At 37.1% G+C, this 17,794-nt stretch overlaps 2 protein-coding genes across 3 annotated transcripts in view; both read left to right on the top strand.

Annotated features, from left to right (window-relative positions):
• The first annotated feature begins 212 nt into the window (after window positions 1-212).
• Window positions 213-17,794, top strand: part of Fcp1 (RNA polymerase II subunit A C-terminal domain phosphatase Fcp1) — a 98,185-nt gene continuing 80,603 nt past the window's right edge. Inside the window, exons 1-3 of the mRNA XM_071689478.1 lie at window positions 213-336; window positions 3,143-3,225; window positions 3,491-3,556. The gene's annotated coding sequence lies outside the window, so the exon portion shown is untranslated. The remainder of the gene's footprint in view (window positions 337-3,142; window positions 3,226-3,490; window positions 3,557-17,794) is intronic.
• Window positions 8,696-14,915, top strand: mRpS17 (mitochondrial ribosomal protein S17). 2 transcript variants are annotated; one of them, XM_071689483.1, is made up of 5 exons: window positions 8,696-8,734; window positions 11,469-11,545; window positions 12,886-13,002; window positions 13,620-13,740; window positions 14,753-14,915. In XM_071689483.1, the coding sequence occupies exons 1-5, from the start codon at window positions 8,711-8,713 to the stop codon at window positions 14,819-14,821; spliced, it is 408 nt and encodes a 135-aa protein (XP_071545584.1). In that variant the 5' UTR covers window positions 8,696-8,710; the 3' UTR covers window positions 14,822-14,915. The 2 variants fall into 2 exon arrangements, with proteins under 2 accessions (XP_071545584.1, XP_071545583.1); XM_071689482.1 differs by lacking the exon at window positions 8,696-8,734 and adding an exon at window positions 9,031-9,246.

Genomic DNA, 17,794 nt, shown 5'->3' with positions numbered 1-17,794 from the left:
CCGGGATTAGAATTGACACTGACTTGTGCTTAAAAGATTAACTTTATGTAAATCTAACAAAGTTGATTTCCAATTTTATTTGATACGAATGATTTAAGAAATATTTCTATGAATGCAATAATATTCAGGTATAGAAATTTTCAAAAAAAGGTATCCAAAAAAGTTTTCAAAGTCGCGCTCAGGTAATCAGACAAAAACCTTTGCTGGAGCGCGGGATTTTGTCCTCAGCAGCGTCCGTTAAGGCGTGAACTTCCTCACTCGAACTGAAATGATCCTGTATAGTGTAATTGTGCCATGTTGGGAATGCTGCTAACGTTGGATTCGACCACTGGAAAGGTAAGTCAGTAACAGTAGACGCTAAGTAGAACTGAAAGTTGTTTTTGAATGTAAGGTATTGTTTTTGAGTGGAATGATATACTCTATGGGAGTCGGGTAAGTTGACTGTGATGACGGACTTCATTCATTTAGATACATGCATGTTGTTGCACATCTGTTTGCTTATCACTCTTACTATGCTCTTCATTTTGTAGTTGTAAGGAGGTAAACTTATGGTACTTGGAATATTTAAAGATGTTGCATATGAACTGCTTCAGCCATGGAGACAGGCACCTTCGTTGCACTATGTGAATATTTCTTCCCGCGTTATGTGCTGTTGATTTCTCTAAATGTTTTTTTTTTTTTCAGAATTTGCAGATTTTTATGTTGAATAGTATTTATATGCCTTTTGCGATAACAATTGACTAGTCATTTTAGGAAAGTTTCTTCGTTTAGGTTTTACAAATCTTGGAAGTAGTAGTTAAGAAGAGACTTTCCAGCTCCACCACCCTCTTGCCCTTTAGTCACCTTTTACGTAACGCTGGTAATGAATGGGTAGCAATCCCTCCTTATCCCTAGCAAGACTTAGAGTACAATAGATTACCAATCCCTCCTTATACCTAGCAAGACTTAGAGTATGGTAAATTAACACGAGAAGTTCCTGTGTCAAGAGAAATTATCTAGTAAGGAATAGGAACTATCAATTAATGCATTGTTTATATGTATGCTTACTTGTTCGTAGTAGGAATCGATTGTGCGGGTTAGGAATCGTGTGAAAACGTCAAAATACCCAAATAATGGTCACTTACCCTAGCCAGGGTAACAGCCAACACAACCGACCTAACCAGACTAATTGATCCTAACCAGCCTAATTGAACCCACATAAATTAGTAAAACTCGCCAAACAACCTAGGATGAGCTAATCTGATCTTTTAGTTACTACTTTACAAAGTGTTAGGGCATTAACATTGTGTCTCATGGCCAACCCACCGAAGGCCATTGTTTGGCAATGTGAAGTTTTGGTGGAATAAATAAGATCGTTTCAGGCCCATTTACTTTCCAAAAACCGTATTTGCATATGATCTTTGATGGCAGCTCATTTCACTTTTTGTTAAACTTCTCCCCAGTCGCCAAAGTGATAAAAGAGATTGCAGCTCATACGTGTAGGCAATTTCCCGCCTTAACGTCATCGTGTACACGATACGAAATGGCTACAGTAGGTGTTTATTGTAACATGCGAGAATGTCAGACTTACCGCTCAAACGTAATTGTCCATCAGATGCGAGACGGATTCTTGGTCTGTATGTTTCCCGTCAAGACGATGATCCCTGCCTAAGCGTGTTTACGCCTATGATGCGAAGTGGCAACTTATCCCAGGCGATAATTTTTTTTCTTTATGCTGCACTGGAAGAGGGCATGGGGAGAAGCCGCGCCTAATTAGAGGAATGGTTGGGTTTTCCACTTTTGTCCAAGGCTCAGACTGGTGCCTGTAATATTTGTTGTAACAGTAGGTGATTGTAAGTGTAAGGTGCACTTGTTTAATTAATTTACAAAGTCTTAAGCTGAACACTGGGTTTTGTCAGTGACGCGAGTATATCGTTATTTTTCGCGTGTCATATGTTGAATACTGTTCATTTTCCATATTTGCTGTTTATGGATCACAGGGAAAGCGATCACAGTTTTTTCTTTTCGGTGATAATGATTGTCATCCATGCATAACGAGGAGTTTTACATTGGTACAGCACCGTTTAACGGTTAGATATTTGAATAATGATATCCAGTAATGAGTGCTCGTGCTAAATATGGTTTCTCAAAGGTACTTTTGATGTGAATATTTTGAAAGGTGATGTTAGACAATAGGGAGGGTTTTCAAACATCACAGCGACTGAAAATTTGCGGAAACATTGGTTCGTCATAAAATATTTTGTTTCACTGTTCATGCAGTTTGCCTAAGATGGCTAGTTTTTTTTTTTCGATTTTGTATATAAGTAGGTTCTTGGACCTGCGTATGATCCGATTATTTAGAAGTTCTAATGTATAAACGGAAAATCTAGTTCTTCACACAACTTATGGATTTAACGCAGAACGTGATATTGGAAGATATAAGTTTCCCTGATGTAAATGTACAAAAGTCAGTTTTCCTGGTCGCTACCTCGCTGAAGCGGTGGGTAGTGAGTGACGCGGCACTGTTTCCTCTGGGGCTGGATGGCGCCAGGATGGATGATGTGATGGATGAAGGCAAAATTATATATATATTTTTTTTTTTTTCATACTATTCGCTATTTCCCGCGATAGCGAGGTAGCGTTAAGAACAGAGGACTGGGCCTTTGAGGGAGTATCCTCACCTGACCCCCTTCTCTGTTCCTTCTTTTGGGAAAAAAAAACGAATATATATATATATATATATATATATATATATATATATATATATATAATATGTATGTATGTATTAGCTACTAGAAAGCTAAGAATCGAGGAACATTCCTTCCAAAATAGATATTAAAACAAAATCCTTCAGGTCGTATCAAATGTTTTGAGTGGTCAGATGCAGGGCCTTTAGACTGAGAAGAGCAAATTAATGCATGTTTTCGTATTGGCTGTTATTTTGCTTTCGTCAGTTGCAATTTCCTTTTACAGTACCATACTTAATTGTGGGTCATAAAATACCTTACGGTCAGAGTGCCTATGTATAAAAACATGGTCAGAGTTTCAAATATATGGATATTGCCAGTAAAAAATCAACTTTTCTGATGCATTTTTTATATTTCTAATGTAACACATTACAAATAGGAAAGCAGAAAACAGAGTAACGTTTTTCGTATTGCAGGCAGTGTAGTCCCCGGTGAATGGTCCTTCCGAGTAGGACTTCACCAGGAGTGACGCCAAGGTTTCCTCTTCCGCCATGATAAGGTGAGCCAGCAGTTATGCTTTACATCACCACTCATGTAAAAGGCAGTTATAATGGAGATACTTGGCTTTTATATTGTGAAGACTTGCTTCGGATCACCTGTAGATTCGACCCCAACGTGTATCTCGGTTAAATTTGTACCTTAACCTAACCAAACACAAACTTAACAAAGCTTGGAAAATTGTTGAGGAGTCGAGTCTTCATTTAATTCCCTTGCATTTAGTGAAGAAGATTGTTGATCTTATATACATCTACTATACTTTGCAGGTAAATGATTAAACATCATCGAGGGACCGCATCGACATCGGGGGCCATGACGCCGCTTCTTGTGTGGTAAGTACACTTTTTATTTCATTTTTATTTTTTTTTTTTATGTGACATTACCGGGGTCGACGTGCTGTTAATGGACTGAACCAGGGCATGTGAAACGTCTGGGGTAAACCAAGGAAAGGTCTGTGGGGCCTGGTTGTGGATAGGGAGCTGTGGTTTTGGTACATTACACATGACAGCTAGAGACTGAGTGTAAACGAATGTGGCCTTTTTTGTGTTTTCCTGGCGCTCCCTCGCTGAAGCGGGGGATATCGATGCTGTATCCATGTGGGGCGGGGTTGCTCCGAAAATGGATGAAGGCAAGCAAATATGAATATGTACATGTTTATATATGTATATGTCTATGTTTATGTATATATGTTGATATGCATATGTATGTATATTTGCGTGTATGGGCGCGAAACGGCAATCTAGTATAATAAAAATATTAGAGGTACTGTCCACAGAGATGGGCAATGCAATGTTAATGTCAGTAAGCTGACCATCAGACCAGCTACCACACAAAAGATGCTTCATTTTATGTTTTTGGTTGACATTACGGAGGTACTGTTCACAGAGCTGAACAGTGCAATGTTAATGTCAGTAAACTGACCATCAGACCAGCTTCCGCACAGAAGATTGCATCATTTTATAATGGTTTTCATTGACATTACATAAGTACTGTCCACGGATGGACAGTGCATTGTTAATGTCACAAAACTGACCGTCAGACCAGCTACCACACTTAAGTTGCTTCATTTTAAGATTTTTTGACAGTCCTGTCCACAGAGATGGACGGTGCAGTGTTACAGTCGCAAAACTGACCATCAGACCAGCTGTCACGCTGAAGGTTATTCGATAAACCTGGTGTCAGACTCGTAACCACACCAAAACTGTCATCAATGTGTAATGTTTTGATCGACATAACAGAATACTGTCCGCAAAGATAAACTGTGCAGCGTGCTGCCCACCAGCCTTTAATAGTAACCGTCAACTCTCAGCTTGGCAGAATTATCTTCATCTGCCAGTTGGCCGTCCGCAAGGTAAGGAGAGAATAGGAGCGGGACTTGGAGATGGGGCTGATGACTATGCTGTACGTTGATCGGTCACGGGAAAGTTTTCGCTTTAATCGTTCACTAGTCGCCTCCTTCCCAAATTTTGATACAGGGATCGGTCACATTTCAACATGTTTAGTTTCGTGCGAGCTTTTGGCCGTGGTTTATCGGAAATTTTGTATACGACTAACCTTCAAGTCCGGGGTCATATCAGGAACATCAACATCCAGACTATGAATGCCTCACCTTCCTCCACCAGCAGTTGTACTGTCAACAATTCCTGTGAAACGTAAGCGAGAAGAGATATTTACTTCGAAAAGCCAACGTGAGTATAAATCTATTATAAACAAACTTTCATGAAATAAGTTAACGTGTCATTTCAGTGAGTGATTTGAATATATATGATGATGAAATTTGCTAATATATACCTAATTACTTTTTTTCCTCATAACATGATTCATAGGCGTAACCAGACTTGCAAAATCTGTACACACGAGCTCGGTATGTATATAGAAATAGAAATATTTTTCTTAAAGATTATTTTCACACACACACACACACACACACATATGTATATATATATATATATATATATATATATATATATATATATATATATATATATATATATATTATATATTTTTTTTTATTTTGCTTTGTCGCTGTCTCCCGCGTTTGCGAGGTAGCGCAAGGAAACAGACGAAAGAAATGGCATAACCCACCCCCATACACAATGTACACACACACACGCCCACACACGCAAATATACATACCTATACATCTCAATGTACACATATATATACACACAGACACATACATATATACCCCTGCACACAATTCACACTGCCCTTATTCATTCCCATCGCCACCTCGCCACATGGAATACCATCCACCTCTCCCCTCATGTGTGCGAGGTAGCACTAGGAAAAGACAACAAAGGCCCAATTCGTTCACACTCAGTCTCCAGCTGTCACGCAATAATGCCCGAAACCACAGCCCCCTTTCCACATCCAGGCCCCACACAACTTTCCATGGTTTACCCCAGACGCTTCACATGCCCTGATTCAATCCACTGACAGCACGTCAACCCCGGTATACCACATCGATCCAATTCACTCTATTCCTTGCCCGCCTTTCACCCTCCTGCATGTTCAGGCCCCGATCACACAAAATCTTTTTCACTCCATCTTTCCACCTCCAATTTGGTCTCCCACTTCTCGTTCCCTCCACCTCCGACACATATATCCTCTTAGTCAATCTTTCCTCACTCATTCTCTCCATGTGCCCAAACCATTTCAAAACACCCTCTTCTGCTCTCTCAACCATGCTCTTTTTATTTCCACACATCTCTCTTACCCTTACATTACGTACTCGATCAAACCACCTCACACCACACATTGTCTTCAGACATCTCATTTCCAGCACATCCACCCTCCTGCGCACAACTCTATCCATAGCCCACGCCTCGCAACCATACAACATTGTTGGAACCACTATTCCTTCAAACATACCCATTTTTGCTTTCCGAGATAATGTTCTCGACTTCCACACATTCTTCAAGGCTCCCAGGATTTTCGCCCCCTCCCCCACCCTATGATTCACTTCCGCTTCCATGGTTCCATCCGCTGCCAGATCCACTCCCAGATATCTAAAACACTTTACTTCCTCCAGTTTTTCTCCATTCAATCTTACCTCCCAATTGACTTGACCCTCAACCCTACTGTACCTAATAACCTTGCTCTTATTCACATTTACCCTTAACTTTCTTCTTTCACACACTTTACCAAACTCAGTCACCATATATTGCTGCCTTCCGTGGTTTCATCCACCAGGATAGAGGAAAAAGTGTTTTCTGAAGCATTTTACCAGCTAAGTCTGAATGTGTTCTCGAAGTGCATGAATAAACTCATTCCAGACGGTCTTAGATGCATATATGCCATTCGACGATATGATTCCTTGTGTATCTTCGTTGTCGTCACCAGCTCAGTTTCCCCCATTTGTGCATCATAAGTGCCACTGTTCTTTCATGCAATTTAAGAACGTTAAGCAGTGGAACCTGATGTGCCATCATGGACAAGTTTGTTAGGATACGTCCCCGGAGCATGGAACTAGCAGACATAGAATTATAAGGTAACTATCTATATATTTTCAAGTTTTTAGATTGTGTTTGTAGCTGTAAGTAATTTTCTGTTTTTAGATGTGTGTTTGTAGTTAGTTGTATCTTTGTTGTCTGTGTTTGCTCCCTTCTTTCATTTGCCTTTCACATTAATCTATGAACCATCCCAGTGCGATGTACTTCGTGAAAAAAATAAGTTTTCAAGATGTACCGATATTAATAAGTATGAAAACTGAATCTGTCAAATATGAGGTCTGGCTGGATTTGGCCCTGAATTATTCCAGTATTCTACAACTTTACAGGCGAAAAGATATTGCCTACATTTGTTTTGCATTTCTTTCCCTGCAACAACATGCCGTTATCCCGATTCATTGTAATGCGAAGGAAGTCGAAATTATTTGGTACTTACCCATTATCTCTCCGAGAAGTCTGAACTCTTTTTGTGGAAATGATTTAAAATATCTTTCTTCGTGCCGTATATTTGAGTGACAAATTAGTTTTATCGCTCTTTGTATCTTCCCTAGGTATTCTCTGATGAAGTGTAGTGACCAGAACTGAACGGTGTTTTATGACTGAAATGAGAGCATTATCTTTTATAAATTTCTTGCTGAGAAAATAATGGTAAACTTAAGTCGTCGCACTGTCAACCCGTTTCACTTTGAATACAGTATGAAAGTGTATGGACACCCCAAAAACGTTGTATTATCAACATTCGACGTAAATAGATAACCCACAATTTACAATGAACTAACTAGATATAACAGCCCTTGTTCTTCAAAGGAAAAAGTATAGTAGCATATAATGAATGTGAACGTATCCACTTTCTGCTTCTACTGAAACAAAGTCAACGGGCTTTACAATAGCAGCGATTGCTTCGTCAGTCTTAATTTCAGGTAATACAATACTTCATATATAACACCTTGATAGGATGAAGACTTTACTTTGTTGATTGCAAATGTATATTTGTCATAAATTGTTACCCCTATGTGCAGTGGAAGAATATATATATATATCTTTATATATATATATATATATATATATATATATATATATATATATATATATATATATATATATATATATATCTTTATTTTCCAAAAGAAGGAACAGAGAAGGGGGCCAGGTGAGGATATTCACTCAAAGGCCCAGTCCTCTGCTCTTAACGCTACCTCGCTATCGCGGGAAATGGCGAATAGTATGAAAGAAAAGAAAGATATATATATGATCACACCTGTCGATGATGATAGTATGGTGAAATCGCACTTCAGTAGTTCATGCAGTTTTGATTAACAATTTTTCTATACATGTGGCACGACATGTTTCGTGAAGACAATCTACCTCATCAGGTGCCAGTACCTTGCAAAATTATTTAAATCCCAACATCACAATTGGTTCCCGCCGTCCAACAACAATCTTTCTAGGCCAAGCACAATGCTTAGAAAGATTGGTGTCGAACTGCGGGAATCGAGTGTGATTTTGGGATTTGAATAACTTTAAGTGCTGGCACCTGATGAGGTGGATTATCTCCACAAAACATGTCGTGCTACATGAATAGAAAAAATTCATGTATGATAGAATTATGTGAACTCTTACTGAAGTGCGATTTCACCTTCATATAGATAGATAGAGAGCAGAAGAGGGTGTGTTGAGATAGTATGGACGTGTTTAGATAATGAGTAAGAACATGTTGACAAAACAGATGTGTCAAAGGAGGAAAGAATGAGAAGCGGGAGACCAAATTGGAGGTGGAAAGATGAAGTGAAAAAGATTTTGAGCGATTGGGGCTTGAACATAAAGGAGGGCGAGTGGCGTGCAAGGAATAGAGTGAATTGGAACGATGTGGTTTCCCGGGGTCGATGTTCTGTCAATGGATTGAACCAGGGCATGTGAAAGGTCTGGGGTAATACATGTGAAGGTCTGTAGGGAGCTGTGTTTTCATAGCATTACACATGACAGCGAGCGACTGATTGTGAACGCTACCTCGCTGAAGCAGGGGTAGCTCCGGGAATGGTTGGAGACAAGTATGAATATGTATGTACATGTGTATATGTACGTATATTTGATATGTATGCATATGTATATGTGCGTGTGTGGGCGTTTATGTGTATATATGTGCATATGAATGGTGGGCCATTTTTAGCCGGTTTCCTGGCGCTATTTTAGTGATGCGAGAAACGGCGATCAAGTATGTAAATGAATTATATATATATATATATATATATATATATATATATATATATATATATATATATATATATATATATATATAAGATAACGCCATCTGTAGAATTAAAGAAATAAAAGTTCCTGCGTTACACATTATCGTAAGGTTCCATTCTCAAGTATAAACACTACACCGGCGGAACATCGTCTGCTGAAATAAATTTTCCCATATCTCGACTAGTAATAACACAACTTAAGATCAAATGGCAGCCAGTGCAGCACGCAATGTTTTATTGATTGGTCAGTGTATTGCACATAATACGCCAAATGCTGCTAAGGTCCGAGTAAAACGTTTGAAATTTGACAAAAACTTGAATATGGTGAGTGGTAACTTTGTAGCTACTACTGCTTCTTAGAGCCTATACAACACCTTATCATTAGGATAATAACATGCAGGGACGAGAAACCAGTTGATAATTGTGGAAAAATTCCAATTTAGGCTTACTACAGGAAATGAATAACATAAATGATACATATATGAATGTTTTCGTGGTGAAAGTGAAGTTGATGGGAAACGTGATTTAGAACATTAAGGGTAACACAAATAAATACTGGATTTGGATAAAACTCATATCAGTTGACATATGTTTGATAAATGTGATTAAAACTAGGATTACTAATTTTTCAGTTCCAAGAGAATAATAGATCATGAGGTTGAAGTGGGTGAAACAATAGCATAAATCAAGACTTGCAGAAACATTCCTAAGATCCACATAAGAGGCCGAAATATGCCTCTATGGTTAATATAGTAGTAGCTATGTTCCACACACATTGTCATCATTCCTCTGGTATATTGGTTATATGTGATTGAATTTAGTACATGCACTTGGTGAGCCTAAACACTCACAGTGAACACTCTTTCCATCATCGGAATTCAAATATTACTTATTTTTATTTTCATAATCTTATAAACCATAAACGTAGGTTGCCAAGGGAAGGTAGGAATGATTTTTTAGCCCTCCCCGCTATCATTACTTCGTTATAGGATAAAAACTAATTCGAAATTAGGTTTTGTGGTGAAAACTAGTAGAGAGCATTTCTACTAGTTATAAGTTCATTAATATGTATTTATTCGACATCTTTATACTGTTTATATTGTATCTAACCTGCTTTTATATGTCATAATATAAACGATGGTGGAGAAGGATGTGAAGACCAGGGAAAATATGGGACTAATCAGTGTAAATGTTAGGAAGATATTTTTCTAAAAATCAGTAGAATTTACAAATTTATGCCTAATTTTCTTTAACTGCTAACATTTTTGCCTTGTCGGTGGTATATAGGAAAGGTATGCTATTATACCTCGTAATTTTACCCTTTGTTTGTGTACTGAGAATTCGGACACAAATTCATCCCAGTGTGGAAAATAATTCAAGCAAATAGCCATTCCCTTATGGAGAGATTCAACAGGTGACATTAATAATAGTATATTTTGACAAATTTTGAAAAGGTTTGTTTGCGTTATTGATTTCTAGACGGTTTGCTCCTACTTTTATGTTTAACTCAAAGTTTCCCCAATTTCTAAATCCCTACCCACAGGTGATTTATCATAAAACAACAGTCCCTTTAGATACACTATACAATTACGAAAAAAATAATGTTACCTCTAATTGACGAGTATGATTTCCTTAATCAAATTGTTGGAAAACAAACTAATCTAATCACATATTTATAAATTATGTGATGGGGAAAGTCTGTTTTAGCTCTGCATTGCTATTAGCTGTGGGATTGATTTTATCCTGTAATGCTTATGTAGTAGTTAGAGAACAAAAGTAACAGTTGCACAGCATGAATCTGAGCATTATTTTTCATTGAACATTATTGAGTAAGCCATTAGCATTACATGAGGAAACTATTGGATGAAGTAATGTAAAAATAAGTAATACACTTGTTAGAATTCATTAGAACTTATGGTAACCTTTTGTAATTTCCCTAGCCGTCAGGAGATATGTTATATTTTAATCATAATATGTCAGTCATACTTTAAATCAAGTTCTGAATGTTAACAAGCACAGCACAATTAATAGCTAAGCTATCCCCAGTTGGAGACCAGTTTCTCTCTCTCTCTCTCTCTCTCTCTCTCTCTCTCTCTCTCTCCCCCATCATGTTACAACTTGGTGAATGGCCATGCAGTCCCAGCGGAAGACCAATTTAATGTTGCTACATTTTTCTAAAGGTTTGAAAACTAGGTGAGGTTTTTAGGCTCTTTTGATTTTTTACTAGTGTATTACATACCTACTTCTACATTAGATAACTTCTCATTTTCCTTTGTGCATGTCTTATTTCTGTCGTGTGGTTTCATATAATTCACTCCTTTTTTTCCATACTTGATTGCTATTTCATGTGTTAGCAACTATTATTTCATTCTCATAATGAGTGTTTTTGAATATTTTCTAGATATGAAATTCCCTTTAAACATGTTCTATTGTCTGGAATCCTGTTGATAAAAGTTTCCTAACCGAGAGAGGTACTGCACACTAAAATTGATTACCCACCATTATAGTTTCTACATCATTGAACTTGATTCTTTTTCTATTTTCAGTACTTTTCAAGCCATAAGAACTTCTTTGCCTATGATCCTGAGGAACAGTGCAAAGTTGGAGACATTGTGCTGATCAAGTAAGATATACTTTTATTTATGCACAGTTTGACTAATCCATGATAATAGGACAGTTGATTTATAACTAATGTATAGAAAACATAGGCAGGTAATGAAATAACCACTGAAATGATTTAATAATTTAGATACAAATAAGATTTATGAACTAGTTGCACTTACTCTTTTTGACAGTGTGGCTTGAAGAATAAGACTTACATTAGACTGACATTAGTTTTGGTTCCCTTTTTGCATTTGGTGAACTGTGAAAATTTGAGTACAAGTTCATTGATTTAGGGTGTATTAATGCCAGTTATATATCTCCCACCATGTGCAGATAGAATTGGGGTTATTCCCTTACTTGTAATTGTCAGTAACACATTTTCATTTTACATGTACAGAATAGTTAGGTCAAAGAAAAAATTCTTTGCATTTTATGCTCTGACCAAGTTTATTTTGATGTGTACAGCAGAGTCCCTATAAGCTAGCATAAATGGAAAAATGATGAAAAATATTCAGAGAAAAATCAGGGGGTTTGAACATATAGGAAACTAATGAAAACCAGGGAATTTGTCAAGAAGCCTAAAATTTTGTGAAGCCCAAACTATAAATACTGGCATTTCTAGGGATTACCATCTTGATAAATTCTATCCTATCTCTGTATCTGTTTGCAATAGATTTGCAGTATTGGGTAACCTCGATTTCCATTAAGTAACCCCCTTCAGCTTCATGTAAAATGTTTAATTTTGTGTATGTAATTATGTGAAGGGTTTCAGCTGTTTATTGACAGGGTCATTATGCAGAGAAAATGCAAGTCATGTTTAGTTCTAACTCTTATTTAAAGTTAAAGGTATGAAGATGTGGCTTTAAGGGGATGTTGGAGGCCACATAAGTTTTCTTTTAACTACCAAGGGAAATCAGAATTAGTCTGGGAAAAATAGGTTTTTTATCCCCATAGGGACCTTGCTATAAATAAAAATTTTATTTTTCCAGTCTCGCAGAGATTCTAGTTAGGCAACTGTGATCCATAAATTGACTTGATATTTTGTCTATTGTTGATTAATGTATAGTATCTTTATGCTTGGCAAATGAAGCAAGAAGAGGTTAAACATGGTTATTGATTTATGAATGCCTGGGGCAAATTGACATATGTCTTTAGTAAATTTATTAAAGAACTATTCATCTTGTGATACACATCAAATTTGTTTTTGATCTTGCTTTGATGACTGCAGTCGATGAAAGCTTTGCAGAGCTGATGAAAGTTTAATGGTTATTTTGAACCTTTCAGCATTTAGTATTTAGTTCTGCTGACATAATGTGGTTTACTAAAATGATTAGATTGTTTTTTTTATTATTTTCCTAGGAAACTTCCTGAAAACAGGACAAAGTTGATCACCCACTCCTTAATTAAGCAAGTTTACAAATATGGTGATGTTACAGACCCCATCACAGGCAAGAAAGTCATCTCTGGTAAATATAGGTAAGTGTTTTCTTGCTGCTGAAGATTGTTGCCATGTAAATACAACCCAAAATAATTGTGACGTTCTTTAATTGTCAGTAGCTCTGTGTTTTATTGTAAGCCATTCAGATCATGAATCTGTATGATGTAAGGTATTTAATGTACAGTATATGATTTGTGATAACTGTATTGGTTATTGTCAAGTTTATATGTTATTATACTATGTTGGTTTCATCTAATTGCTAGAGTATTTTTACAAGGAGAACGATAATTTTGGTTTATTTACTTGAGCATTTTTTAATCTTTTTTCGAAAATACAAGAGTATAGATGAATAGAATAAAAAGTCATAGGTATTACTGCCTTACGAAAATAAAGGAGCTTCTTTAATTTTGATAGTGATTTCTTTGGCCATGTCCATGAAGTAATCTTCGTAGAGATTTTTTTACATATTGACTCCACTCTGTCCTTGTAACTTTGGGTGACTTTCAGTTCTTTCTTCCTTTTCATGATATATATTTGCCCCCAGATACATCCTTAATGAGAAGCCTTCTGCTCTGTAGAATTCTTTTTTATATATAAGAATCTGACCCTGTTTTCTGTTCATATAATAGTAAATCATGCATTAACATTTCTCTAGGGACCAAATCATGGAACGTGATGAGATGTTTGGAGTGGCTGAGGATGGCTCGGGTGGTTTTGATTATAATGAAGCACCAGAGCGAGGCTGGCAGGAGGGCAGAAAGGACTTCAGTCACAAGGTACCACATAGAAATCTGAATGAAACCACACTGTTGTTTTTCTTTTGACTGTTTATTTTATCATACCTTGGTTATAAAAAACTTTTCCTTTGAAATGGGTTTGCTTTCTGTTGAGTATTCTGATTGTATGATTTTGTATATTTGCAAAGTTACTGAACCTGATCTTGCTTTAAATGATTCCTTTTGCCAAGACTTTTTTTTAGTCCATCCTTATACTCCAGTTATCTTTCACTTTTCATTCACTCTTTCAGTATACTTCTACATAACTAATATTTCTTACCCATTCCTCGTAATCTTTTATGTTCCTGTAGCTTAAACTTTTTTCTCTGGTGTTATTAATTTTCCTTGCTTCATAAATTTCTTTCTCATCTTCATCTCCCTTACAATTTGAAGCTTCTGGTATTCTTTAAAGGAAGGTTGCAGCAGATCCATAAATTTGTAATATTGGTAACTGGTAAAGTGAAGGTGTTATTCATAATTGTAATCATCTCTCCAAATTAACACAGGGTAGCCTGTGAGGGTAGGGTACTTTTGCAAACATCCTCAGGGGTGATCACTTTGAAATGGGTTCATTAGTCACTTAGTTTGCTTCAGTTGACCTTCTTGCCTTCATGGTAAGGCTGTACAGTTATAGCCCTAACCCATTTTATGTAGATTTATGGCTACAACTTCTGTTAATCTTTTTTTTCCAATTGCTGGAGGGTTTTTGAATGAGGGTTATATTTTTTCTGCTCATGTAGCAAGTCTAACATTAGTTTCAAAGTTGCTTAAGCTTGCATAGCTAACGGAGCATCTCGGCTTCATCACCAGGAGAAGGGTGTCTCATGAATGGGATACAGGGATGCACATCAGATTACAAAAGTAATATAAAAGGGATTGATTACAAACAATAATTCTTGTTATCTTTCTGAAGTTTGCCAATCTGTTCATTAGTGTTATATATATATATATATATATGTATTTATATACCAGTGCTCTTTTATTTTTAACTTTATTTTCAATTGTCTTCCAGGTTGGCTATAAAAAATGGCATGAGTTTGAGCCAGGTCACCCACTTCACAATGATCCTGTTGCTAGCTAAACCTTCAAAATCTGATCAGTAATTTGTTAAAACTTGTTCTTCATTATGTAGAACCTGTCTTGTATGATAAGTGGAAATAAATTTTGCAAAATTATTGTCACTGCTTGACCATGTAAGTGCATGCATATATACTTGCAAATGGAAACCCTTATATATTACATTTGAGGTGATGCAAAAGGAATGAAAATCTGCATTATGACAAAAGGTAAATGCAGTTGTAAGGAATTATTTTTCTTATAACCCAGGATCCCTTTCTTTGAAGGGCCTCTTTTGGTTTCAAGTCTATACTACTACCAATAGTCAGGAAATAATGGACATTTTATTGAATGAGAAGTTGGTACATGAGACTGTCATCCCTTTAGTCAACAGATGATTACATGGCCTCGCCGTAGGTGACTTTTCACATGTGGCAGAATCACAAGCAAGTGGAGATATTTGTTTTAATTTGTAAGGGATGGTAAAAAGAATGCAAACACATGAGTAAAATCATGCATAACATGTATTTGATTGTGTTAAAAGACTTGTGATAGGTAAACGATTGGTTGAAATTATTACTGAGTTTGGAAAATTGATACTGATTATGCATATATGACAGTAGCTTGAATAGCAATATTTCACACTGCAACAGTTGGGAATTAGGGTTTAATAAGCTAACAACATGCAACACATCAGTGGGCAGTGAGGTGTCATAAGTTGGGTAAGGGGTTGAACATCGTGGGAGCATTGAGGAATTTGTGGAAAGAGGTGGTCACTATCTGGGAGGATGAAGATAAGTATGTTTGAAGGATAGTAGTCCTGATGTGAGGCATGGACTGTAGATGAGAATATATGGAAGAGTGTAAATGTGTCGGAAATGAAATGTTTGAGAATGTGGCATGAGGAGGGTTAATTAAGTAAGAAATATGGTAAGAGAGAGGTGGGGTAAAAAGATGAGTATGGTTGAGAGAGGTAAAGAGGGTGTGCTGAAATAGTTTGGACATATGGAGAAAATGATTTGAGGAGAGGTTGACAAAGAAGATATATGTGTCTGGAGTGAAAGGGACAAGAAGGGGACACTAATTTGAAGATTGAAAGATGGTGTGAGCAAGATTTTGAGTGCTTGCTGCCTGAACATGCACAAGGGTGAAAAGCATGCACAGGTTAGAGAATGGGAGTGATGTAGAATACAGGTGTCACTGTGCTGGCAGTGGACTGAAACAGGGCATTTGAATCAGCCAGGGAAAACCACGGAAAGGTATCTGGAGAGGTGACTAATTTCAGTGCATTACACATGACAACTAGAGGGTAAATGTGAATTAATGTGGGTTTATCGTTGTTTCTGGTACTCTCATGATAAAGTGGGAAATGACAAAAATGAATGAACAAAATATTAGTATTGTATGAATTTTTTTCCTATAATAATAATTTCAGGATATTTTAATATTTTTCTTTTAAAATAGATGTGAATACATGAAGCTGTTCTTTGCTCCTGTTGCTGTTTTGCTGTCTGAGTTTGGAAGTGTGTGAAAGAAAATCGAGACAATCTAAATAAAAGTTATAAAGCTTAGCAAGGGTAAAGAAATGAGAAGTTTGGAGAGTAAATTTGAGTGGAGAGAACTTGGAGGAAGTGGATCTTTTACATAGAGTACCTAGGAGTAGACATGGCAGTGGATGGACCATGTAAGCTGAAGTAAGCCATAGGGCAGATGAGAGACCTATGGCCATATACCTATAGTGCAAACATTTACTTTTGTCCTCATTGCTTTTATACAGTGGCATTTTACCAAAACTCAATCACCTATCTTGAGCCATACAAATAATGGCCCATCCACTTGTATACACATATATATACACATAAACACCCATACATGCACATACATATATCAACATATGCACATATACGTACACTTTTTTATTTTTATACTTGATCACTGTTTCCTACGTCAGCGAGGTACCACCAGGAAATAGACAAAGGCCCACCCACTCGTATACACATAATATACTTAAACGCCCATACTTGACCATATACATATATATACGTATCAGTGTATACATATACATACACAGACATATACATATATACACATGTACATATTCATACTTTCCTTCATCCATTCCTGGTGCTACCCTGCCCCACTGGAAATAGCATCGCTACCCCTGTTTTAGCAAGGTAGCACCAAGAAAACAGACAAAAAAGGCCACTGAGTCTTGAGCTGGAAGGGTTATGGATGCATACACAGACATATACATATATACACGTGTACATATCCATACTTGCTTGCCTTCTTCCATTTCTGGCTTTACCCCGCCCCACAGGAAACAGCATCGCTACCTCCTGCTTCAGTTGAGCCATACTTATATTAAAAATTTCAACTAACTAGTCGATAACATTTTCACCTCTTGAGAAATTCAACCACAATCCTGTTGACTCCTCACATTCATATTATGCATGGCATTCACCACCAATTTTCACCAAACCATTACCCATGATTCTTGTTTTACTTACCTTCATGTTACAAGCACCCCACATCTCATACCCTGTCATTTAAGACATTTATTTATCCTTTAAAATACTCACTCCACCTCTTCATTGCTTGTTACCACTTCCCTATCTGCTCCCATGTTTTTTGTCGTCCTCACTATTCGCCTATCTGCCTGTCTATATCTCTGATGCGTTCCCAACTGGAATCCCTTTGGGGGGGGGGTGTTAGTGCCTCACCTTTAACAGGCCACTGGCACAGGGCAACTCCAGAAGTGTTTGCAGAGGCTCCTGCCTAATGTTCCTACCACCTACATTTACCTAATCCCACTGTGTAAATGTTCCCATTTACTGCTACTGTTAACCTTCCAAAACATTTTTAATTCTTCCTGAAATACGCTGATACTGTTACCCCACCTCTCATTTGCCATTTCTTTCAGCCCCTGCATCTTCATATTGGTCTCTTCCTCGTCTAATCATTCACATTCCCCTACAGGTAATGCCCATACACTTCT

The sequence above is a fragment of the Panulirus ornatus genome, chromosome 47 (genome assembly GCF_036320965.1).
Source record: "Panulirus ornatus isolate Po-2019 chromosome 47, ASM3632096v1, whole genome shotgun sequence".
NCBI lineage: Eukaryota > Metazoa > Arthropoda > Malacostraca > Decapoda > Palinuridae > Panulirus > Panulirus ornatus.
The sequence above is the reverse complement of the archived record's forward strand: the minus strand, read 5'-3'. Positions and strand labels throughout refer to the sequence as shown.

Coding starts and splice junctions, on each gene's coding strand:
- mRpS17 (XM_071689482.1), top strand. CDS start 9,130: ATGGCAGCCAGTGCAGCACGCAATGTTTTATTGATTGGTCAGTGTATT. Junction 11,546..12,885: donor GGAGACATTGTGCTGATCAA/GTAAGATATACT, acceptor TTATTTTCCTAG/GAAACTTCCTGAAAACAGGA. Junction 13,003..13,619: donor GTCATCTCTGGTAAATATAG/GTAAGTGTTTTC, acceptor ACATTTCTCTAG/GGACCAAATCATGGAACGTG.